General features: G+C 38.5%; 2 protein-coding genes and 1 pseudogene across 3 annotated transcripts; all 3 read right to left on the bottom strand.

Annotated features, from left to right (window-relative positions):
* Positions 1-468: 468 nt before the first annotated feature.
* On the bottom strand, positions 469-6009 carry LOC120716781 (annotated as a pseudogene).
* A 10166-nt stretch (positions 6010-16175) lies between these two features.
* Positions 16176-19585, bottom strand: LOC120716979 (polymeric immunoglobulin receptor-like). The gene is made up of 6 exons (XM_040004740.1): positions 19223-19585; positions 18689-19015; positions 17359-17679; positions 16938-17234; positions 16672-16703; positions 16176-16529 (listed from the first exon to the last, which is right to left on the bottom strand). The coding sequence occupies exons 1-6, from the start codon at positions 19383-19385 to the stop codon at positions 16515-16517; spliced, it is 1155 nt and encodes a 384-aa protein (XP_039860674.1). The 5' UTR covers positions 19386-19585; the 3' UTR covers positions 16176-16514.
* Positions 19586-20816: 1231 nt separating this feature from the next.
* On the bottom strand, positions 20817-25176 carry LOC120716977 (polymeric immunoglobulin receptor-like). 2 transcript variants are annotated; one of them, XM_040004737.1, is made up of 8 exons: positions 24818-25175; positions 24287-24613; positions 23423-23743; positions 23002-23298; positions 22136-22195; positions 21741-21830; positions 21573-21646; positions 20822-20998 (listed from the first exon to the last, which is right to left on the bottom strand). In XM_040004737.1, exons 1-8 carry the CDS (start codon positions 24852-24854, stop codon positions 20966-20968), a joined length of 1239 nt encoding a protein of 412 aa, XP_039860671.1. In that variant the 5' UTR covers positions 24855-25175; the 3' UTR covers positions 20822-20965. The 2 variants fall into 2 exon arrangements, with proteins under 2 accessions (XP_039860670.1, XP_039860671.1); XM_040004736.1 differs by having other exon boundaries at positions 20817-21646; positions 24818-25176.
* Between the last annotated feature and the right edge of the window lie 170 nt (positions 25177-25346).

Below are 25346 nucleotides of genomic sequence, written 5' to 3'. Positions count from 1 at the left end.
CATTGCAGTATGCATTCATGTCCAGATTTATAATAACCATAATATAGAAACCATTCTGAAGGAATTACAATTAAGGATAATGAATGTAACGGCACATAATATAGTACGTTTTTTAAGAGCCACTCTTAAGTGCCCCAGTGTAATACACTTATTTATCACCAGTCAAAGCCACATTAAAAACAGGCCAAGGGAGCACTTCTCTTTTGTTGTGTGAATTAGCTGCATGGTTCTCAATCACTAGGTTAATTAGCACCCAGCCATGAAAGCTCAGAGAAACCTTGATTTATACAATCAACTAAGCTGTGACAAATTGCAACAGTTTGTTCTGCTGCTGAGTTACAGCATATAACATATTTTTTTCTGTTAGTCATTTGTGTTAGATGGTGGCATAATATGCGCATAATATAAAAGACGTAAAGCAAATAAAAAAAATTGAGAAAAAAAAAGAAACTCCATTCAAAGAAATGATTCAATTTCCAATTGCATTCTTAGTCATCTCACTGCCCTTGAGTTATTCCACCATTGTAGCCACACTACAGCCTGTGTGAGGCTGTTCATAGCTGTAGCAGGACCTTTATCTGCGTTCCCACATCAAGTTGCTATCATTGTCTCAGCATCAAAAATAAAAATGTACACATAATTACAAATTCCAATTGTGCCAAATTCTTTTATATTTTTATATTTTATGCATACAACTCTGTTAATGCTTTACACTTTAGTTTTCTTACTCCACTTTCTGCAGCCCCCATCACTTCCTCTATGTTTTTTTCCTTGGGTGTATTTCTGCTCATGGTGTCATCGGCTTCTGAAAATACATAGTATACATAGTGGTTGTACTTCATTTGCATCTATATTTGCATCTATATTTGAGTGCAAGCATGTCCATGTGTACATGACTGTAAAAGATACCATTAACTCTTGAGCATCTGTTCTTATAAATCGTAACTAGGAGACACATCAGTAGCAGGACAGGAGGTACAGTGTAAACCACATAGAGTGCTGCATCTGAAAAACAGAAACCAAAAGAGAAGACAATAAAAAGAAACACTTTCCAAAACACTTACCATATTTTTCAGGCTGTAAGGCGCACTTAAAATCCTTTAATTTTCTCAAAAATCGCTTAATAATCTGGTGCGCTTTATGTATGAATTTTAGTTGTGCTTACTGACCTTGAACCAATTTTACGTGGTACACAGCGCTCAAAAATCTGTCAAAAAATGTTGTAGTACGACTTTCGTAAGCTACGAAGCCGCACCACTTGATGGATTGTCTGAACTTTACGGACACCGTAGTTAGGAGCTTCGCAGAGTAATCCGGGACTAAACTCCACTTCAGGTCCAAAAGTCAAACGAACACTGCGGCATCACTGAGAGTCAAAATCTGTCTAAATTCTTTCTTCTGTAATAAAGAAGAAGTAAAGCAGTGTTGCTGCTTTACCGAGAAAGTACAAAAAATGAGTTGAGCAAAGTTTGACTTATCTGACTGTTATAATCCGGTGCGCCTTATGGTCCGAAAAATACGATAATAACTTAAGAGCAGAAATGTGGCCCTTCACTATGCTTTCATGTTCACTTTTCTTTTCGTTAATAGTTATGTGTATTTTAACATAACACAAACCCACAGATGTTTTAACATATCGGTGTGACATAGACTTACTTCATGTGCTGTAACCATGAAACCATAACCATAAACAAAACCAAATGTTAACCTTAAATGTGAAAAGGTACTTGTTCTCACAACATTTCTCAGCTGGCATGCACACTAACAGAAACACATATGCAGTTTATATTTTCTATAATAGCTTTACCTGGGATTTTTCTGGTGTGCTGCAAAAAGACTGTAAGAGAAGAAGATTCTTAGTGTTGTTACCACATTCATTTCAAGTCAGACTTTGTTTTTTCTATTTTTTTAACAGAATGGCTAGTAAAAGATGACATTTCATCAGATACGACTTACTGATTAAAATAATTTCAACAAAACAAATGTTATATATTCTTTTGTATAAAAAGAATGCTTTACTGTCTTTAATATGTGGCTAGTCAAAACAAGTTATAGCATGTGGATTATATTCTCCTCCAATGATGACAGAAGTCTCCACACACCATCACACTGCCTCCATCAAAACTTTTTACCCTAAGGGTGCAGCAATTACTATAATGTTCTCTATATCTTCTCCATAGCTTAACCATATGATCCGAGTCCTGAAAGCGGAATCCGCACTGATTGATGAAGAAGATGTTCCTCCACATGTTAAGGTTCAAGTGCACATTTTGCTGCCACCAGCGCAAACAACACTATGAGACGAGATACTGGCTGTGTGCAGTCTGTTCCATATTGTCTGGGTAAGGAGGCGTTGGCCTTTTCTACTCACCCATTCACACCAGCACTATTTTCTATGATTAAATGCTTTCTATTTAATACCAGCACACATTCACACTCCAATGCATGCATCGGAGAGCAATTTGGGGTTCAGTATCTTGTCCAAGGATATTTGGCATGCAGCCAAGGATCGAACCTGATTTAAGAGAGATTAGATTGCGTTTCTGTCATGTAGTGATTGTGCTTAACTGTATGAAGCTTATTAGACATTATGAAACTGTCATGGTCCTGGGTCTTTTGAGGCAGCGTTTTGTGTTTCTACTTCTTATTATTATGTATTCTGTTTGAGACTTTCTTTTTTTGGTTTTGGTTTCTGTTCTTCCTTGGTTTAGTGTCCAGTCATCCCTGCTTGTGTGTTCCCTCTGCTCTGTCAGTTTCATGTCTCTGAGTTCTGTCAGTGTATGTTTCCTGTTTTACTTTGAAGGCCCTTATTTGGTGTCAGTGTATTTAGTTTGCGTCCTTCCTGTCTCATCATGTCAATTAGGTTCAGCTGTGTCTCCCTCCTTTGTGCAGTTTCCTTGTTTCCCCACGTGTATTTATAGTGTGTGTCCTCTTGTGCTTGTTTCTGGTCCATCTGTGTTGTTTCCCTGAGTTACTCTGTGTCCCTCCATGCTGTTCTCCCTCCTTGTCGTTCTTCGTGTTACCTCTGCTCTCCATACCCTCGTATTGAGGTTTGTTGTTTAGTTCTTAGCTTTCCCAGTTTAGATTATTTCTTAGTTCTCTTTCTCGCGCCCTTGCTTTTGGTTGTATGTCAGTCTCCTTAAATAAAGCTCACTCACATCTCAGCCAGTGCCTGCACTTTGGGTCCTTCATTCATACCTCAACACAGCTTGCCCCACAAACCGTGACAGAAACAGCAAATTTTGCCAAAGTGCTTAACTTTGAGAAGCTTCCTAACAGTCTGCAGTCTATGAACTAACCTCAGCTAACAATGTTAGCTTGGTGGCGAGTACCCTTCATTAATAGTAATAAAAATCACACAGCATAGCACATCGACGGTACTGAAGTTTTGCCCATCCCATTCTTCTTATGTAGTGGTGTTGGAAATGCATTCCCGCCCATGCACTGCTGGCTCTGGGTCCATTGTGTAACTTACACCACCAACATTAACAGGATGCTTAATTTAGAGCCTCTTATTGGGTATTTTGTTTGGGTTTCCAGCAATCCGAATCAGAGAAACTGTATTAATCCCCAATGGAAATTGAGCTTAAATTTTTAAAAAGAAAAGAGGCGTGGGTCGTACTCAAACCCAGGCCGCCTGTTCTCAGCCATGCAATGTATGACTACATGCTTAGCCAACTGAGTTAAACCTACCCCCGACTGCATTTAGTCACCAAATTTGGAGAAGGCATAGAGAGGGGCTAGCCTAACATATGACACAGGAAATGACTGCCGTGTATTCTATTTATTTCAACAAAGTAACTGTATTCTGATTACCATCAATTTAAATGGTAACTGTAATAGAATACAGTTAGATCGTCTTGATGCATTCTCAATCATCCAGGAAAGTAAATCTCCAAAAGTTGATTCTGTTCATCTGGATGTAGCGTTTTCACTTAAATATGCAAAGTGTTCAGATTTGAACGACATTTACATGAAATAAGCCATTTATGGGGTTGTTACAACTAAGTTTTATTACAAATGCGAGGATTGATTGTATAGTGGAAGTTAGAATATGACTGCTTAGAAGGACAAAAATATTTTTGTAGCCTCAGACCACCTGTGGTAAGTGAGGCTCTCAGTAGTTCTAATTTTTGTGCCGCTATTTTTTGTGGTGAATGTAAACATCATATTGACAGTTTTAGTTTTACTGCACTCTTCAGACAACTGAACTGACCTAAAACATGAACCAACATAAAACGAACACATGGCTTAAAAGCTGTACATTGTATTATCTCATACAAAAGTGTCCAGCATACCTGACAGCTCAATCTTGGTGTAGTTTCCAACTCTCCACTGTGAGTCTGACCCACACCAGTATGTCCCAGCATCAGCTGCTTCCAGTTCTGTGATCCTCACTGTGAAAGAGCTGGAAGCAGCATCATCTTGCAGTGTGAACCTGCTTCGACCCGTCACCATGTCTGTGCATTTGTTGCGGTGGTCTCTCTTACATAGGAACTTCCTGTTATCCCAGTGTTGTGGAGGATAAGGACACTGCAGAGTTAGTGGATTTCCTGCAGTACCATTTATTTTAGTTGATTTGTCACAGCACCACTCTGTCAGATTGAAAGAGAAACATTATTTTCGAATAATCAAATATTTAAATTTCTTAGAGACTATTTGACAGCAAATAATGTCTTCTTGGTGCTGGTGTAAAGAGCTATTACTGTGATTTTTTTTACCTTCAACTTCCAGCTCAACAGCAGAGAAAACATCCAGCTCAGAGTTTCTTTGAACACCACAGAGGTATGACCCTGAATCATTTTGAGTCAAACTGTTAATGGTCACTGTGAATGTTCCTAACATTTTGTCATCATCAAGTCTGAATCGTGCCATTTTGTTTGGTGTCAGAGGTGATCAGTGCCTGCTGCAGACATGTGGAGGGCCGGTTTCCTCTGCAGATGTACTTCAGGCTGTTCTGATACTGAGACTCATACGGACAACTGACAGACTCAGAGTATCCCTCATAACTTTGAACTTTGGTCACAGTGTCACAGCATCTGTCTGTCAAGAAGGTAAACAATAAACAACACCAGAAGATATGTTACAGCCACAAAACTATTACATATAAGACTTTAAGTGTTTTTTCCAAGTTAAAGTGCAGTTTTACAGAAGGTCAATTTTGCAGCAAAAATTCCAGATAGTCCTGCACTCACATACCACTGTTTAAAGAAATTAAAATTTTATTTGTCACACACATAATTGTAGACAGTACGACATGTAGTGAAATGCCGGACCATTAAAGTACACTACACTGTTGTGTCTGTATATCCGTATATTTAAAGAAATACAAACTTTTATTAGCCTGAAACTGAAGTCCTTACCTTTAATTTTATTTGTTATGGTATCTTCTCACTATCAATCTATAATTGACTTTTGCAAAGCCACTTTTTTTTTTTTTTTTACCTTGTACTAATTTCAGCTTGACTTCAGTGTAGATGTCTGTTCCAGTTATCGTCACCCCACACCAGTATTTTCCAGCATCCGTAGATTGAAGATCAAAGATAGTTGTTGTGAAGATTCGTGCACTGTTGTCATCATAAATTGAGTATTTGGTTTTTCTTGCTTGTGATGTTGTAATGAGAACATCACTGCTGCCACAGCCGTCCTTACATAGGTACTTCTCATGAGACACATAACTCTGATCATAGGAGCAAGAGACATTAACCTCTCTCCCCACATATCCAGTCACATGGATCATCCCCACTGCACTGGTCACACATCTCAGAGAAACTAAGAAGACAAAATATAATGTGAAAAGATCATGTTTTACTTTGTCAGGTCAGCTTTCTTACTAACTAATTTAGTGCTGTTTAAAGAAATGAGACCAATACAGAGCTTCACTTACTGTTGCTTAATACTAAAACATACATTTATTTGTTAGTATACAGCTGACTTTAATCTTTATCTGTTTACTTATTCAAATTACTTACTGCAGAAGATGAACAGCAGATTTTGAATGCTCCACATCTTTGCTCATCGAAATAGAAACGTAACAGGAAATATTGTCAGTACTGAAAAGCTTGTGCAGACACTAGGGTCATTTCATGTTATAGCAATATGAGGGGAGGGGTGGAGCTAGACTATCAGGACATCAACATTCTTAGATGGAAGTTCATATAACGGTATTTTAATAATTTGTAAAATAGCTGACATATGACATCTAGTGGTGAAAGAAGTGCTATAAATGAAAAGTCTTGAATCAAAAGAGTTAAATAATAGTATTTAATAGGGGTGCAACGATATTCGTATCGATATTGAACCGTTCGATACAGTGCTTTCGGTTCGGTACGCATATGTATCGAACAATACAACATTTGTAATTTATTTTATCAATTTTCCTTCTGACGATGCTGTCTGTGTTGAGCGCTCAGTGAATCTGTGTTCGACTACTCCGCCTAGGCTGCACTGTCGAGCGCAGATCCACTGAGCGCTCAACACAGACAGCATAGTCAGAAGGAAGAGAGCAGGGCAAGCTAGCGAGACAGAAGTTAAGCTCTCCTTGCAACATGGCAAATTAAACCTCATTCAGATCTGGCGTTTGGAATTATTTTGGTTTTCATGTGACGTATGACCCTGAAGGTAAGCGAGTCATGGACTAAAGTAAAACAGTATGTTGGATGTGCCATGCAATGCTCAATTACATTGGTGTGAACTAGTGTGTTAGCACAGTTAGCTCGTTAACGTGTTTGCCGTCTAGCCCCATGCACGGAGCGATCGGCGGTAGCTCGTTAACGGAGATTTGCCGTGTTGTGGCGTTAAGGTCATTTCAACGAGATTAACAGCAGTGAAAATGAGTCTTTGTCAGTGTGCACAATTTGAGGAGACTTGACTAACTTGCTTGCCAGCTGGGTGTATTCTGGTCATCAGAATACAGGGAGAATACAGAACAGGGAGGCTGCTCAGCATATCAGAAAATGTTAAAAATTGGAATAATATATCATGAGTGGAGTATTGTGATAATATCATATCATAGGATGGCACACTTTTTCACTCTTTCATCCACTGGTGAGACCGCATTTCCTCTCCAGCTTATGAGTTATCTGTTTTAAGGTGCACATTTGAGAGTTATACCAGGGAGTCAAGTACTTCTGATTTGAGGCTCTTTTTCACAGCAACTACAGTATCTAGAGTGAAGAGGTAAAAATCTTCCACACTACTCACCTTGCAGAAGACAAAGGGGAGAACCACTTTTCTGCTCTACATAAGACATTTATCACCTGGTCATCCGTTCTCCCCCTCTCTCCCCCTCTCTTTCTGGGTGTTAGATCTTCTGAGATGACATCTGCCCTCACACCCATCCAACATTCAATTATTGACATTTAATCACCTGATGTCCAGAAATATTGTGCAAAAATATGTATGAAAAAAGTTGAGTGTTTATTGGTATCTACCATCATGCAAAATTTGAATGTGATATGTTAAAAAACAAGACATACGGACAAACAAGCAAACATAAAAACAAAAAAGGATTACATATTCACACCCTTTGGTGAACAAAAAAATAAGAGTCAATTATATTCAAATGTTGCAGCACTGAGGAAAATCTGCAATCTTTTTTGTCACAATTAGATACGTTTTATTGATTGACTTTCTATTAAAGTAACATGCTGACAGTTAAGAATTAGTGTAAACACTGTGCTAGGTAATTTTATATATTTTAGGGTCTATGTTTTCAACTAAAGTCATTTTTCAAATTTAATAGAGATATCTATAATGTTTGTCTATACTTATTTATTAAAAAGGGGAACATCCTTTGTCTTTTATCTACATCTTTTTTTTTGTCATCCGGAAGTCAATAAATGTTCATCCCAGAAAATTACTCTTACTAATATACCTACAATTTCTTTGGTATACTCCATCCTCCGTCATTTACGTCATCATTTCATAAAGTTAGTAAATTTAATAACAAGCTTTATAATTAACATATAAGAAACCAACACAATACCAATTATTGGGTGATGCAATCTGAAGTCTACATTTATTTCAAATATTGCACTATAAACACTGTATTCAGTGTTGCACTAACACCAGCAGGAGGCTCACTGTGACACAATATCCAGTAAAAAGGAAGGAAGTTGTTTTAGAGGAAAGGGCTGGATGGGTTTGAATAACTGCATATAACTGCTCAACAAAGAAAACACAGACCAATGAACAGTACATGCTGCAGGGACCTTGATTACTGATGGACACATTTTTGATTTCCCTCCACTATATATCACTGCAGGCAAAGTAGGGTTATTGACTTACAGTTGCAAACCTCTGCCAGTGAGTCAAGTTGGAGTTTCATTCCTCAGTGTTAAAAAGAAAAATGTGCAGATATTTAATAAAAATAGGAGATATAATGAGCATCCAGCTGTGCCACATGCTGAACAAAATTTGCATATTAAACACAACTAACAGCAAATCAAGTTTTCTTGTATCCCATATATTCATAATTAAATGTTTTGTAGGCCCACTACCCTATTAAGACTTAGGACTTCAGTTTTCTTCCACTTCTTGCTGCACCCATCACCTACTCTGAGGTGTTTGACTTGGGGTTAATTTGCTCACAGTGACCTCAGTTGCAGAAAACATACAAAAATACATGTGGTTATTTTAACTTACACATTGTAGTGTAAAGGTCTGTGAGTATATATGATACCTTTAACCCTGGAACATTATAAGTTGTTTATAGAACTTATAAAGAATAAATAACTAACACTCATCAGTAGCAGCACAGAGGGTATTGTGTAAACCACACACAGTGTTGAATCTGAAAAATAGAAACCAAAACAGAAAAAAGTGGACACTTCCTCAAAAAAATGACCATAACAAACTTTCAAGGACATAACAGCAAAACATGTTTTGACATATTGGCTTAAATTTACTTTTACTTAAAGTAACCATAAAGCCATTACTATAACCAAAGCCAAATATTTATTCTAACTTCTATTTTGGAAATATACTTGTTCTCACAACACTTTTGTTACTTTTTGTTTCTCTTACCAACTTTTTTTTAAAACAAAAATGTTTATAGCAGTGGGTTTTCTCTAATAGAATACTCTGTCTCTTGTTGTGGGCTGTGTGGGCCAGAATTCAGGGGATTTTTGCAGGAAAGTAGGGCCAAGACAGCAGGGTCTTTCTCACAATAACCCAACCAGACTATTTGCAGAAGATGATATTACAGATATTCTTAGTCAACTCTCTGCAGTATTATTGTGAACTGGGCAAGCACAGCACACAGTTCCAGCCTGTTCACATTGCTGTTTTCTTAGAGCAACTAGATCTAGCAGCCAAGATGATCTAAATGTGGAGGACATTTTGTTTTTTGCCATTGCTCTAGTGGAAACGGTAACACCTCATAACACGACCCCTGAATAAGGCTCAAGTACCCTGTACTTACGTGCATTTTGCGGGCAACAAGTCAGGTTTTTGCAGGAAACAGTGAAACATTTATGATGTAAAACCAGCCATTAAGACGCAAGTACCCTATACTTGCATGCAGTTTGCAGACAACAAGATTAAAGACTAAAGTGTATTAGAAAACAAAGGCTAGCATAAATACATCTGACCACCACCATGCCAGAGTATATTTAGATGTTGTTTGTGCAGACCAGAGCGAAGCCCAGCACAGAGATGGGGAATTGAAACAAGGGTGAAGGTTGGTTTGACCACAGATGTGAAGAAGTGAAATCAGGGTGAAGGTTGGATTGAGTGCAGAGATGGGGACACATAAATAGGGTAAAAGTCATTATAAAGAAATAGGAGAGGCAGGTTCCTAATCCAGATGTGACCTCGTCTGACCAGTGGAAAGAGGAGTGAGAAGAGGTTGTGACCAGCCTGTCCACGAACGAGGGAACGCCAAGTCTAAACCAAGGCCTCTCTCCAGCAGTTTTGATGAATTATATTGAAGCACAATTCAATATATAATCCGGTGTAATGATAAATTAGGCTCATTCTCTTTCAGGAAGCTGGGTACAGCTAACTGCTTACAAACTATGTTTTTTTGACTGAGGGAAAACTGCTTGAGGCAAATAAATACTTAAAGATTGAATTAAGGCAACATCCCACTTTTGTCTCAGAAGAAAAGAATCCTCAACAAGAGACCCAAATTGTACTTTAAATAATTTTAAGTATCGTAGCTAAGTAAGTACTGCTTAAGTAATTTTCTGCATAATAGACATTTGACTATTCAACTGACTTTTTATATTACCTATAAAATTAATACAGTGATAATAACTTTTCTCCATTTCTTATTGAAAATTATACAATGATATGTACAATCAAACTTTGGAGAGCATAGGCATCATCTGAGCATATAAAATGGAGACAAGCTGAGTTATTTTCACTAAACTTGAATTAAAAAAGAACATGAAACACTACATTACCATACAAAACAATGCTTACACTCAGAACCACCATAGACTTCAGTTTTTTTTTCTTTTCAATTTGAAAAATGTCTTTTAGTTTGCAAATGTCCAAAAACTTCCTCAGACTGTCAGCGTACATTCGTCGTATTGGTTTATATTAGCTTTTAGCTGAGATTCTGAGGTTTCTGTGAATAACACACATGTCGATATTTGCATAAAAGACTTGATGGAGGGTTAAACTGCAGTTCATTATTGGTAGATTTCATAACGTCTACCAATAACAAAAATTATTTTCAAGCTGATAAAGTTTGTATTGAAAACAAAACAAGTAAATTACTGCTATGCATCATACAATATACAGTGGGGCAAAAAAGTATTTAGTCAGCCACCGATTGTGCAAGTTCCCCCACCTAAAATGATGACAGAGGTCAGTAATTTGCACCAGAGGTACACTTCAACTGTGAGAGACAGAATGTGAAAAAAAAATCCATGAATCCACATGGTAGGATTTGTAAAGAATTTATTCGTAAATCAAGGTGGAAAATAAGTATTTGGTCAATAACAAAAATACAACTCAATACTTTGTAACATAACCTTTGTTGGCAATAACAGAGGTCAAACGTTTACTATAGGTCTTTACCAGGTTTGCACACACAGTAGCTGGTATTTTGGCCCATTCCTCCATGCAGATCTTCTCGAGAGCAGTGATGTTTTGGGGCTGTCGCCGAGCAACACGGACTTTCAACTCCCGCCACAGATTTTCTATGGGGTTGAGGTCTGGAGACTGGCTAGGCCACTCCAGGACTTTCAAATGCTTCTTACGGAGCCACTCCTTTGTTGCCCGGGCGGTGTGTTTTGGATCATTGTCATGTTGGAAGACCCAGCCTTGTTTCATCTTCAAAGTTCTCACTGATGGAAGGAGGTTTTGGCTCAAAATCTCACGATACATGGCCCCATTCATTCTGTCCTTAACACGGATCAGTCGTCCTGTCCCCTTGGCAGAAAAACAGCCCCATAGCATGATGTTTCCACCCCCATGCTTCACAGTAGGTATGGTGTTCTTGGGATGCAACTCAGTATTCTTCTTCCTCCAAACACGACGAGTTGAGTTTATACCAAAAAGTTCTACTTTGGTTTCATCTGACCACATGACATTCTCCCAATCCTCTGCTGTATCATCCATGTGCTCTCTGGCAAACTTCAGACGGGCCTGGACATGCACTGGCTTCAGCAGCGGAACACGTCTGGCACTGCGGGATTTGATTCCCTGCCGTTGTAGTGTGTTACTGATGGTGACCTTTGTTACTTTGGTCCCAGCTCTCTGCAGGTCATTCACCAGGTCCCCCCGTGTGGTTCTGGGATCTTTGCTCACCGTTCTCATGATCATTTTGACCCCACGGGATGAGATCTTGCGTGGAGCCCCAGATCGAGGGAGATTATCAGTGGTCTTGTATGTCTTCCATTTTCTGATGATTGCTCCCACAGTTGATTTTTTCACACCAAGCTGCTTGCCTATTGTAGATTCACTCTTCCCAGTCTGGTGCAGGTCTACAATACTTTTCCTGGTGTCCTTCGAAAGCTCTTTGGTCTTGGCCATGGCGGAGTTTGGAGTCTGACTGTTTGAGGCTGTGGACAGGTGTCTTTTATACAGATGATGAGTTCAAACAGGTGCCATTCATACAGGTAACGAGTGGGGGACAGACTAGCTTCTTACAGAAGACGTTACAGGTCTGTGAGAGCCAGAGATTTTCCTTGTTTGAGGTGACCAAATACTTATTTTCCACCCTAATTTACGAATAAATTCTTTACAAATCCTACCATGTGGATTCATGGATTTTTTTTTCACATTCTGTCTCTCACAGTTGAAGTGTACCTCTGGTGCAAATTACTGACCCCTGTCATCATTTTAAGTGGGGGAACTTGCATAATCGGTGGCTGACTAAATACTTTTTTGCCCCACTGTATATATATATATATATATATAAAGGTTGTCACATATACACACGTAAAAATAAACACATAACATTTATTTAAATAAAGTAAGCAATATGCTTACAATATATTTTACGACGTTCAGCTGTTACTTGTGATACTAAATGTTTAGAATTCTGCTTCACGGTGCTGAATGCCCAGAAGACAGTGGAGATTATTGTGGACTTCAGGAAGCACACAGCCCCACTCCCCCCCATCATCCTGACTGACACCCCCATCACCTCTGTGGACTCATTCCGCTTCCTGGGTACCACCATCACCCAGGACCTGAAGTGGGAGCCCACCATCACCTCCGTCATCAAGAAAGCCCAGCAGAGAATGTACTTCCTGAGGCAGCTGAAGAAATTCAACCTGCCAACACGGACGATGATGCAATTCTACACTGCAATCATCGAGTCCATCCTCACCTCCTCCATCACTGTGTGGTACGCTGGAGCCACTATCAGGGACAAACAGAGACTGCAGCGTGTTGTGCGCTCTGCTGAGAAGGTGATTGGCTGCAGACTCCCATCTCTGCAGGACCTGTACACCTCCAGGACACTGCGGCGTGCAGCTCGGATCTCAGCTGACCCTTCTCACCCTGGACACAGTCTGTTTGACCTGCTCCCCTCAGGCAGGAGGCTCCGGTCCATTCGCACCAGAACCTCTCGCCATAAGAACAGTTTCTTCCCCTCTGCTGTTGGACACATGAACAATAACCACATGACTGTCCCCGCCACTAACACATGACCCTACGCTGTGTCACTGCATCATTTCATGTTTGGCACCGATCACCACCTGCACTCATGTATATATCTTTCTACGTAGCACTCATAAGTCTTATTCTCATGTATATATCTCATGTATATCTCATGCACATATCTTTCTTTCTACATAGCACTTTTAATTCTTATTGTTTGCACTGAAGCACTGCAGCAATTTCCTAATGTTGTAAACCTCAACATCTGGCAATAAACCCCATTCTGATTCTGATTCTGATTCTGATTACTTAAGGTAAAACAACATAAATGTGTTGAGAAAGGTGTTGTTTTAATAACATTTTCTTATAAATACAAAATCTGTTAACACATGTAATGTTGATTTTTGTATTAGGTATAATGTATTCAGGTGACTATAGAAAGACTAATAAAACAATTATAATTGCTGCACACATTTCCCAGGGTGTTTTCAGATTTTCAATAAAAACACTTAATGTTTGGTAGCTCCAGTTTCCACATCCTTTATCCAATATATCCACCATCCCTCTTCTGCATTTCTGCACCTTTTCTGCTCTTCTGTTCAAGCAATGTCAGCCTTGCCTGTCTACCTCTATCCATTAGACTCCTCAGCCTGAATTGTCCCTTTGACCTACTCATTTCCAATCCTTTCTATTGTGCTCGCTTTATCTTTTTGTCAGTGCCACGTCTCCAAGTCTTACATCACAGCATGCCTCACTGTGTTGTGAACCTTAATATTCATTATAGCTGCTGTTCTTCTGTCACAAATCACACTTGACACATGTGTGCAGCCACTCCATCCTGCCTATACTGTAACTTCACCTCTCTTTTGGACTTTCTTGCTTTGTATGGTTCACTCCATGTTCTTAAACTGATCTACTATCACTACCCCTACACTTTGCATCTTTACTGTCATATATATCTCCAGCTCCTTCATGCACATGTATTTTTCTCCTCAGAGTATACCTACACCTCTCTAGGCTTTCTTCCATCCACCTGGCCCCTACTCTCACTACAGATCACAATGTCCAGCCATAGCTGTCTTTTTAGCCACTGCCTACATTGCATGCCTAACTCCAATGCAGGCAATTGTCGACAGTATTGGCTGAATTTGGATGCAGGCAATCCTTTCTTAATGTCCTTTGCTATAAAATACCTGGATTTTAGGCAAGGCTAAATCACTCCAGAATATGGACTGTTACATCTGTACCAGAATTTTGAATGTCTGACTTTTAAAGCCCTAACTAATAAATTATTCAAACACAATAATGGTACCGCTAGGCCTGTTAGATGGTTTGACTTTGAGGCATTTAATCAGTGGACTGAAATAATAACCAAATGTACCTGATACCTGATTTTAACACCTGAGAATTGCATGAGAATATTGATTTTAGAGACATAAGTGTTACTAATCCAGAACTGGCACTGGGCAGAGTAAGAGATTTCTTAGCCAATGTAATAGACAGGGCTGTGTCTGGGTCTCAACCGGGCAGTGTTTTGAACGTCGTTTTGAGAAGCCCATCCCTGGCTTCTGATGTACAGGCTGTTTTAAATGCTGAAGATGAGTACAATACAGATCTGTTTCTTGATGAAATAGCTCAAATGATGCAGAATGATGAATCTATCAGTGATGATGAATTAGAGTTTATTGTCAGTCACGTAGAACAGTAGCGGCTGTGCTCGTTTAAGACTGGCCCACATACCATATGATGAGATACTGTTAAAGAAAGGTAAACATTTGTATACAACAAACAATACCCACAACAAGTTTGAATGTGGTCGTGATAGGGCACTGAAACTCTATAACACCCATCTCATATGGCTCATTCAAAACAATAGGTTTTGCTAGCTTTGTTCTAAAATTAGATATCTTGTTGCCTGGATAAACATGTCCCAAAGCATTCAAGAAGAGGGTCACATAAAAGCCGGCGATGTTGTTCTTTTTATTCACCCTTTCTTCCTCTGTCTCTGCCCAGCGGGGAATGAAAGTATGCAGAGACGGGTCATCTGGGCTAATCACACACCGATGATGTCTTTTTATGGAATCCACGAATTGAAGCAGGGGGGCCATCCTAACCATTTCACTAGCACCAGCTTTTTCTGCCCCACTTTTTTTTCACACTCTGTTTTTATCAATAATCACACATTGTAGCTCAGGCTCATAAAATGTTCCTTTCAATACCTCTCCTGCAAGGTCCGCTAGTCTGTACACTGGTGGCTGTCTCCCTATGCGTTCCTTCACGGTAAAGATCTCATCGGTGTAGGTCTGCTCATACCCTTTTCGAAACACGACTCTCAGTTTTGATATTCGTACAGTGTCATGAAAATTAAATTTAAAGCATGTTTTCTTCTGAGGCTTCGTCTTGTACAGCGTGTTAAAGACCAATTTCTCATTATTGTTATTCACCTCTGCTGGTGCCATTTGGATAGACCTATAATAAGACTTGTTATATGCTTGTGTGAGATCAAGGATGACATCTACGTATCTCCGGGACTTGGCAGATGTTAAGTACTTCCACATTCTACCCTCGAAGCGTCGGGTAAATCTCTCCATAACGCTAGATTTAACCCTGCTAGCTGTTGAGAAATGCTTGATATTATATTGCTTCATCAGCTGTTTAAAGGTTGTATTATAAAAGCCTTTACCGGTTTGTAATTTCATAGGGATCCTTCCCGCAGTAAGCATATCCTACAGCTGCCCTGTCTTGTTTGTGAGACATCTAACCCATGCATACTTTGAGAATACATCTATACATGTTAGCAGGTATCTCACATTATCATTATCTGCTGAATATTCAGGCATATCAACCAGGTCGGCTTGAAACTGTCTGTCGATCTCATTCACCAATAATCTATTTCTGGGAAAGTGTATCCTCACAGTTTTATGAAGAGTGTAAGTGTCATCTCCTTCTAAATAACGTGTCACCTGCAATAGTGGTGGCGTTACACCTGTTGCCTCTCCCGCTGCTATATGTAGCTTATTTACACCACCCAGCCCTGCAGAATGGGCTGGATCATGATATATTTTATTCAAGGTGTTTTTCATGATCTGTTTGAGGCACAAATGACTAAGATGTTGATGTTAAGACATCTTTTTATTTAATTCACATTCACAATGAATACTGAACAGCATACATTAAATCTTACGCTTCCCTATGAGTAATTCATGATCATGCGGACCAGTCTCAGTTTAACAGTATCATCATAATCCAGTATGTGGTCGAGCACATCGTCGATGGCTAGTTCTATGTTTAATGATGGTTTAAGGTCATGAAGAACAGACATCACAATGCATGTGGGATCATTCTTAGCCTTCCAGATGTTGTGTGACCAGAGGAAGAGTCGGATGGCAGGGATGAGCCGTGGCGTTCATAGTCTCTTCATTATCTTGTCATAGTGGTCTGCGTAGAAAAACTCAACTGTGTGTCCTCTGTAAAAAATGAAAACCACAAGGTCTTAATTAACACACACGCACACACACACACACATGCTAACCTACCATTTATTTATTTAGTGGTCAGACGGTCTTATGATTTTAGGTCTGAAAAAAGTGCATATATGTTACTACTCACCCCTATATCACAGGTCACACATCTCACAGTAACTATAAAGACAATGTGAAAATATTATGTTTTATTTGAAGCAATGTTAGAGCTGTAAAAAGAAATTAGATGACTGGTACAGTCTGTGCTTAGTGTAAAATATGGTATTGCTAATTTTTTTTTTCTGATCTCACTGCACACAACTAAACAACAAGCCACAGCCTTTGTTTCTACAGTGGGGACCAAAAGAAGGAACTCAATTAATTTCATTTGCATCAAAAAAATGTTCATCTTACCCACTGACAGCTCAATCTTGGTGTAATTTCCAACTCTCCACTGTGGGTCTGACCCACACCAGTATGTCCCAGCATCATGTACATCTAAGTATGTGATCCTCACTGTGAAGGAGCTGGAGGCAGCATCATCTTGCAGTTTGACCCTTTGATCCATCGAGATGTCTGTGCATTTGTTGCGTTGGTCTCCCTTACAGAGGAACTTCCTGTTATTTCGGTGTTGTGGAGGATAAGGACACTGCAACAATAGTAGATTTCCTGCAATACCATTTATGTGTTTTGCTTTGACACAGCACCACTCTGTTAGATCAAAAAAGAAATGGTATTATTTAATCATGAAGTATTCAAATTTCACAAAAACTATTTGACAGCAAACAATGTCTTCTTGGCACTGGTGTAAAGAGCTATTACTATGAACTCTCACCTTCAACTTCCAGCTCAACAGCAGAGAAAACATCCACGTCAGAGTTTCTTTGGACACCACAGAGGTACGATCCTGAATCATTTTGAGTCAAACTGCTAATGGTCACTGTGAATGTTCCTAACATTTTGTCATCATCAAGTCTGAATCGTCCATTTTGTTTGGTGTCAGAGGTGATCAGTGCCTGCTGCAGACATGTGGAGGGCCGGTTTCCTCTGCAGATGTACTTCAGGCTGTTCTGGTACTGAGACTCATATGGACAACTGACAGACTCAGAGTATCCCTCATAACTTTGAACTTTGGTCACAGTGTCACAGCAGCTGTCTGTCAAGAAGGTAAACAATAAACAACACCAGAAGAAGTGTTACACCCATAAATGGCTATATATAAGGAATAAAATTTTCATATTTCAAATCATTGTTTTAATGTTTTTTGGTTTTGTTGAGGTTTACTTCTTCTTGACCTCATCGATCTGTTTGATATCTCAGCTGGAGAAGAAGGGTCAGATGAGGCTGGAGTATTTTTCATCAAAGCTTTATTAACAATGCACACTGGGAGATCCCCCTACATGCAGCCACAGCAAGCACCAAGTGGATCTGAGGAGCACCCCTCATACACACCGTTATAGAGTAAGTGGAGGGGCTGCCCTGTGCCACCCCTCTTCAGTAGTTTTCCACTAATTCTATTGTTCAGTCAGCTTTTACTCCTCATTTTTGACAGGCAGACCCCCACTGTCAATAAATTCCTTATTCTACACAGTTACACACCAGAACATATAGCTAAACCAACTAGTTGACAACAAAAGTCAACTATAGTCCTCTAAACAGGGGTTGACAAAGTCATCCCAACAAAACACAGTTATGAATCATTTCCCGTTCTTCTAATCTACAGTCACACCGTATTATGTAAGTAAACCTAAGCACATTCTATTCTAATCATTTTTTTATTCTACTCACAAATGCTTCACATAGATTTATAAAGTTGTGACTTTTTTCTATCCTGCAGTGCTTGTATGACGGTTTAAATATATTTACTATTTGCATTTATTATTTTATCTCCACATCAGTTTTTTAAGTGTTGTGTTAAGTGCTAAGTGTTAAGTGCTACTGGTCTGTAGATGTTTATCTATCAGGCTAAATCAGTGGGATGAATGAATGTGATCTTAATTAAAGATTCAACTAAACCCAACCAGTGACTGTTGAGTTAAACTACAGTTAAACAGTATGTTGATGCTACAGAAGAATTAGCTGGTAATGGCAGTACGTTTAACTTTCTTTATATAATTTTTAATCACTTTAAATGTACAATTCATCCTGTCCATGTCTTTATTTACCTGGTACTAATTTCAGCTCGACTTCAGTGTAGATATCTTTTCCATTTCTGGTCACTCCACACCAGTATTTCCCAGCATCCGTGGATTGAAGATCAGCGATGGTCGTTGTGAAGATTCGTGCTGTTTTGTCATCATGGATCCTGTATTTGTTTTTCACGGAGTTTGATGTTGTAATAAGAACATCACTGTCACCACAGTCGTTCTTACACAGGTACTTTTCATAAGATTCATAACCCTCATCATAAGAGCAGGAAACGTTAACCTCTCTCCCCACATATCCAGTCACATGGATCACCCCTGCTTCACAGGTCACACATCTCAGAGTAACTGTAAAGACATTTTGAAAATATTATGTTTTATTTGAAGCAACGTTAGAGCTGTAAAAAAAAATCAGATGACCAGGACAGCCATCTAACTTTTCATAACTGGTCCTGCATACTGCTCCTTAACAGTAAAACAGATAAATATACTGTTTAATCTACATCTGCCTTTGACCTTTATATGTTTATTTATTTATTCTTTTAAAATACTTACTGCAGAGGATGAAAAGCAGGTTTTGGAGGCTCCACATCTTTGCTTTGGCTGATTGAAATTTAAGATTTGAAAATGTTAAGCAGACACTGTGGTCTTTTACAGCAATGAGAAGGGACGTGCAGAGCTGAACTATCAGTACAGAGGGGATGGCGCTTTCTTCCATGGCCCTTCCTCTAAATGTATTTCAGTAATTTATAAAATAGCTGACATAGGCCATCTAGTGGTGAAAGAAGTATTCAGAAGTTAGAAGTGTTAAGAACAGCACTGCCAAAAAAAAAAAAAAGTTATAACATCTAGGAAATTGTACTTACAGATTTGAAAGTCCAAGCTTTCACTGCAGAAAAGTAAACCTCAGAGGTTTTGTCTTTTAACCTGTTGACATTACCCATATGGAAAAGAAATAGTAAAAACATATATGATTTACTCATGAAAGTGGCCACTTTCATGAGTAAATCATATATAAATCATATAAGGATTACATGATTTACTCATGAAAGTGGCCACTTTCTCATTACTTTCATATATTTTTTTTAGTAAGTATACAAAACATACAAGTTTCATTATATAATTTTTCAAGAGATCTTATATCTGTTTTCACTCTTGTATGCTTTTCATACAAGTTTCATACAAGACAGATAAAAACTTTATAAGATTTACATATATCTTTTCCATATGGGTAAGCATGCTTTAATATAAAAGCATCATTAATCTCCTGATTTTGTTTCAGTTCCAAAGCATGAATTCAAAATGGGGAGAATTTATAGAGGCCAATGCCGACATGTAGGGAAAAAAATAATCTGCACCTCGGGACCTGCACAGATTCTTCTATGCATGGATAGGATAGACTGTCTGTGAGATCGAGGAGCTTCTTCCAAATTCTCCTCTCAGACAACTCAACTGGAGTCTAAAGTTCAGTTCACTGACTCCTTTGGCATTGGCTGCCTTCACTCTGCTGCTCTTGCAAACTGCCAACACATAGTGATAGACCTTAACAGATCCCAGTCCTCATAATAATAATAATAATAATAATAATAATAATGGATTGGATTTATATAGCGCTTTTCAAGGCACCCAAAGCGCTTTACAATGCCACTATTCATTCACTCTCACATTCATACACTGGTGGAGGCAAGCTACAGTTGTAGCCACAGCTGCTCTGGGGCAGACTGACAGAAGCAAGGCTGCCATATCGAGCCATCGGCCCCTCTGGTCAACACCAGTAGGCGGTAGGGTAAAGTGTCTTGCCCAAGGACACAACGACCAGGACAGAGAGCCCGGGGATCGAACCGGCAAACTTCTGGTTACAGATACGCTTCCCAACCTATCTATTTAAAAAAGTAAATGAAAGTACAGATGTAATCGGAAAAGCAGTTTCGGTGATTATAGTTTATTTAGTTAAAATAAATGAAGATGAATAGAAATCAATGTACTATTAAATGTATTATTATGTGTCGCCAAACTGTATTTTATTTTACTTTGCTTATTTAGTTAGTTCACACTCATGTTGATAATTTACATTTGGAGAATTCTACATTTTTATTTTAAAAAGAGTAGAAAGTTTTATGAACACTCTAAGGAATACTAATAAAATGAAATATATGGAACCACAGTTGTGAACTCAATTCATGTTTTTCTATTATGGAAACTTTCATTATAGTGGATTTCTTCTGTTGTGGGCATGTTTGCGTAGACCTCTTCATCTCTACCTGGATCTTCATGGTGGCTACAGGCGCGTTGCTTTTTCTAGGTCAAGACGCTTTCTTGATTTTCATAAATCTAAAAAAGAATCAGCACACAGTAAGCAGAACAATGAACGACACACGTTGCAGAGACCTGGGCTGTTAGAAACATTTTGAAAAAAATGTCTATACACTGGCATTTCAGCCAAAGTAGCCTTATGCTTCCTCCAGCAAGTCAGGTTGCAGTATTAATTTATGTCCATAATCAAAATTTAGTAAACATTTTTTTAAGGAATTATAGTTAAGGGTAATAAATGTAACAGCACACAAATTCTATAATCAGTGTTCTGGAAGTGCAGCCTGTTGGTCAATAGCCACTCTTTCATGCCACAATGTAACAATGCACCATGATACACTTCCTAAAAGTGTACAGTTAATGTCACACTATGATATAGAAGTGAAAACAGGTCAAGGGAGCACTTCTCTTTTAACTCTTGTGTTCAAAACAATTAGACTACATCTTCCTATTTAATTAAATTGCCAAATAAATTTTACATATTAAAGGTTGTTTGGACTATGAGTAAAATCAGTCATTTCTTTTACTGTAATTATTTATAGTGGAGTGTGTTATAGACGCACAACTCTATTAAGATTCTTTCTCTAAGACTTACTCTGCTTCCTGTTGCACCCATCACTTCCTTTGAGCTCTTTGTCTTGGGTGTATGTTTGCTCGTGGTGTCACCAGCTTCAGAAAATACACAGCATTAGATGTGGTTATGCTAGTTTTTCATGCACATCTGAGTTTAAGGGTCTCTGTGTGTATATGAATGTAACAATACCTTTGAGACATCTGTACTTATAAACAATTACTAGAACACACATTAGCAGCAGCGCAACGGGTACTGTGTAAACCACATAGAGTGCTGCATCTGAAAAATAGAAACCAAAACAGAACACAGTAAAACTGCAGTTTCAATAACAATCTTTCATGGACCTAACAGCAGACCCGTGGACTTACGTAATGGTTTCATGATCTTTGGTTTATACGTTATGTGTGTAACTTAACTGTGGTTACTGGTGCACACACCCACAGATGTTTTAACATATTGGCTTGACCAAAACCAAATGTTAACCATAATTCATGGTGTAAAATGTATTTCTTGTCACAACACCTATCAGCTGAAGTACACAGTAACAAACACACACGTGTTTCCTGTATCTGTAAAAGTTTTACCTGGGATTCTTGTTCCCACTGTGGTGCCTGGAGTTACAGTGCTGGTGTGCTGCAGAAAGACTGTAGGAGAAAAAAAAAACTCTTAGTGCTCTCAGCAACTATATTTCAGAGACAGATTATAGTCAAAAAAGTCAAAAACACTGGGTCATTTGACCAAATGTTTGTACCAAAACACTTTTTCACGTTTTCTCCATTGAATTACCAGGAAACAGATAAATCAACCAAGAAACCAGTGCTTATTTCTGTTACTGTATTTCATGGAGTTTCATAGACATTAAATTGGTCATGTTTGTCAATCTGTTTTTAAAACCAAAGGTGATTGTGCTTTTGAGGTTGTAGCGCACAAACTGTGAAACAGACGTCCCCAGTTAGTCAGCTTGGCTGACTCAATCTTCAATCCACCCTATCTTCAGCCTGACGAAACATTTTTTAACTCTGTGTTTTTAAAAGTGCTACATAAATGAAGTTATTGTTATATATTCCATGGTATCAGTTTTCACAGTATTAATACTCAGGTGATAGTTACACTTTCAAGGTTTGCTTGATTCCTATTTTATATTTGTAGTTAATACATGCGAGCACATAGCACATAAGCTTGTATAACTTAACAAATTCTTACATACAGCAAAACAAAACAAACCCCAAAACAGATTTCAGATAAATGTTCATCTGATAAGTAACGAGTAGGTGAGGTTGTCAGTAGTTCTATTTCTGTGGTGCTATTTGTTGTGCTCACTGTGAGCTTCATGCAGACAGTTTTCTTTTTTCATTTGTTCACACCTCAGACAGCTGAACTGAGCCCAAACAAGCACACAGCTTACACATCTATTAGTTGCATTATATATACAAAATTGTTCATAGCATACCTGACAGCTCAATCTTGGTGTAGTTTCCAACTCTCCACTGTGAGTCTGTCCCACACCAGTATGTCCCAGCATCATCTGCTTCCAGTGCTGTGATCTTCATCATGAAAGAACTGGAAGTAGCATTATCTTGCAGTGTGAACCTCCTTTGACTCACCGCCATCTTTGTGCAATTGTTGCGGTGTTCTCCCTTACAGAGGAACTGGCTGTTATGCCGATATTGTCGAGGATAAAGACACTGCAAAGTTAGTGGATATCCTGCAGTACCATTTATTGTAGTTGATTTGACACAGCACCACTCTGTCAGATTGAAAGAGAAAAGGTATTTTAGAATCACCAGATATTCAGCTTGTTTGGAGCTTATTGAGGAGAAATCATTGATATATTCAGGCTGCTGTAATTAAGTATAACTATGACCTCTCACCTTTGACTTCCAGCTCAACAGCAGAGAAAACATCCACGTCAGAGTTTCTTTGGACACCACAGAGGTATGACCCTGAATCATTTTGAGTCAAGCTGTTAATGGTCACTGTGAATGTTCCTGACACTTTGTCATCATCAAGTCTGAATCGCCCATTTTGTTTGGTGTCAGAGGTGATCAGTGCCTGCTGCAGACATGTGGAGGGCTGGTTTCCTCTGCAGATGTACTTTAGACTGTTCTGGTACTGAGACTCATACGGACAACTGACAGACTCAGAGTATCCCTCATAACTTTGAACTTTGGTCACAGTGTCACAGCAGCTGTCTGTCAAGAAGGTAAACAACACCAAAGGCGTTACAGCCAAAAAATGGTTATATATAAAGAACAAGAGTTTTATATTCAACTCATTGTTTTAAAGTCTTTCACTTGCTTCACATACATGCTTATATGAGGGTTTAAATATATTTACTGTTTGCATTTATTATTTTATCTCCTCATTAGTCACTGATTTAATGTCTTTTGCTTGTTTCACATACATTTATAAAGTTGTGACTTTTTTCCACCATGCAGTACTTATATGAGCGTTTACTGTTTGCATTTATTATTTTATCTACTCGGGAGTGTTTTATGTCTTTTTGTTACTGGTCTGTACATGTTTATCCATCGGGCTTAAGCACTGAGATGTCAGCATAGGATCTTAAGATTGATTGTACTAAACTGAACCAATGAGTATTGAGTTAAACTACAGTTTAACAGTATGTTGATTTTACAGCAGAATTAGCTGGTAATGGCAGTACGTTTAACTTTCTTTATATAATTTTTAATCACTTTAAATGTACAATTCATCCTGTCCATGTCTTTATTTACCTGGTACTAATTTCAGCTCGACTTCAGTGTAGATATCTTTTCCATTTCTGGTCACTCCACACCAGTATTTCCCAGCATCCACAGAATGAAGATCAGAGATGGTCGTTGTGAAGATTCGTGATGTTTTGTCATCATGGATCCTGTGTTTGTTTTTCGAGGAGTTTGATGTTGTAATAAGAACATCACTGTCACCACAGTCGTTCTTACACAGGTACTTTTCATAAGATTCATAACCCTCATCATAAGAGCAGGAAACGTTAACCTCTCTCCCCACATATCCAGTCACATGGATCACCCCTGCTTCACAGGTCACACATTTCAGAGCAACTGTAAAGATAATGTGAAAATGTGTTTTATTTGAAGCAACGTTAGAGCTGTAAAAAGAAATCAGATGACCAGGACAGCCATCTAAGTTTTCATAACTGGTCCTGCATACTGCTCCTTAATACTAAAAGAGATAAATCTACTGTTTAATCTACATCTGCCTTTGACCTTTATATGTTTAATTATTTATTCTTTTAAAATACTTACTGCAGATGATGAAAAGCAGGTTTTGGAGGCTCCACATCTTTGCTTTGGCTGATTGAAATTTAAGATTTGAAAATGTTAAGCAGACACTGTGGTCTTTTACAGCAATGAGAAGGGACGTGCAGAGCTGAACTATCAGTACAGAGGGGATGGCGCTTTCTTCGATGTCTCTTCCTCTAAGTGTATTTCAGTAATTTGTAAAATAGCTGACATAGGCCATCTAGTGGTGAAAGAAGTATTCAGAAGTTAGAAGTGTTAAGAACAGCACTGCCAATACAAGAGTTAAGAGATTTAGGAAATTTTACTTATAAAGCTTGCATTGTAGAAAACCAACTCGGAGGTTTTGTGTTTCATCCTGTTAACATTAAGCATTCATTAATATAAAAGCATCATTAATCCCCTGATTTTGTTTCAGTCCCAAAGCTTGAACCTAATTCAAAATGGGGAGAATTTATAGTCTTATGATGACAAGTTAAAAAAAATCATCTTCATTTTGGGGCTTGCACAGATACTTCTAATAAAGACTAACGGA

Source organism: Simochromis diagramma, unplaced genomic scaffold (genome assembly GCF_900408965.1).
Source record: "Simochromis diagramma unplaced genomic scaffold, fSimDia1.1 OVJJ01000487.1, whole genome shotgun sequence".
NCBI lineage: Eukaryota > Metazoa > Chordata > Actinopteri > Cichliformes > Cichlidae > Simochromis > Simochromis diagramma.
This window is presented reverse-complemented; position numbering and strand designations above follow the sequence as displayed.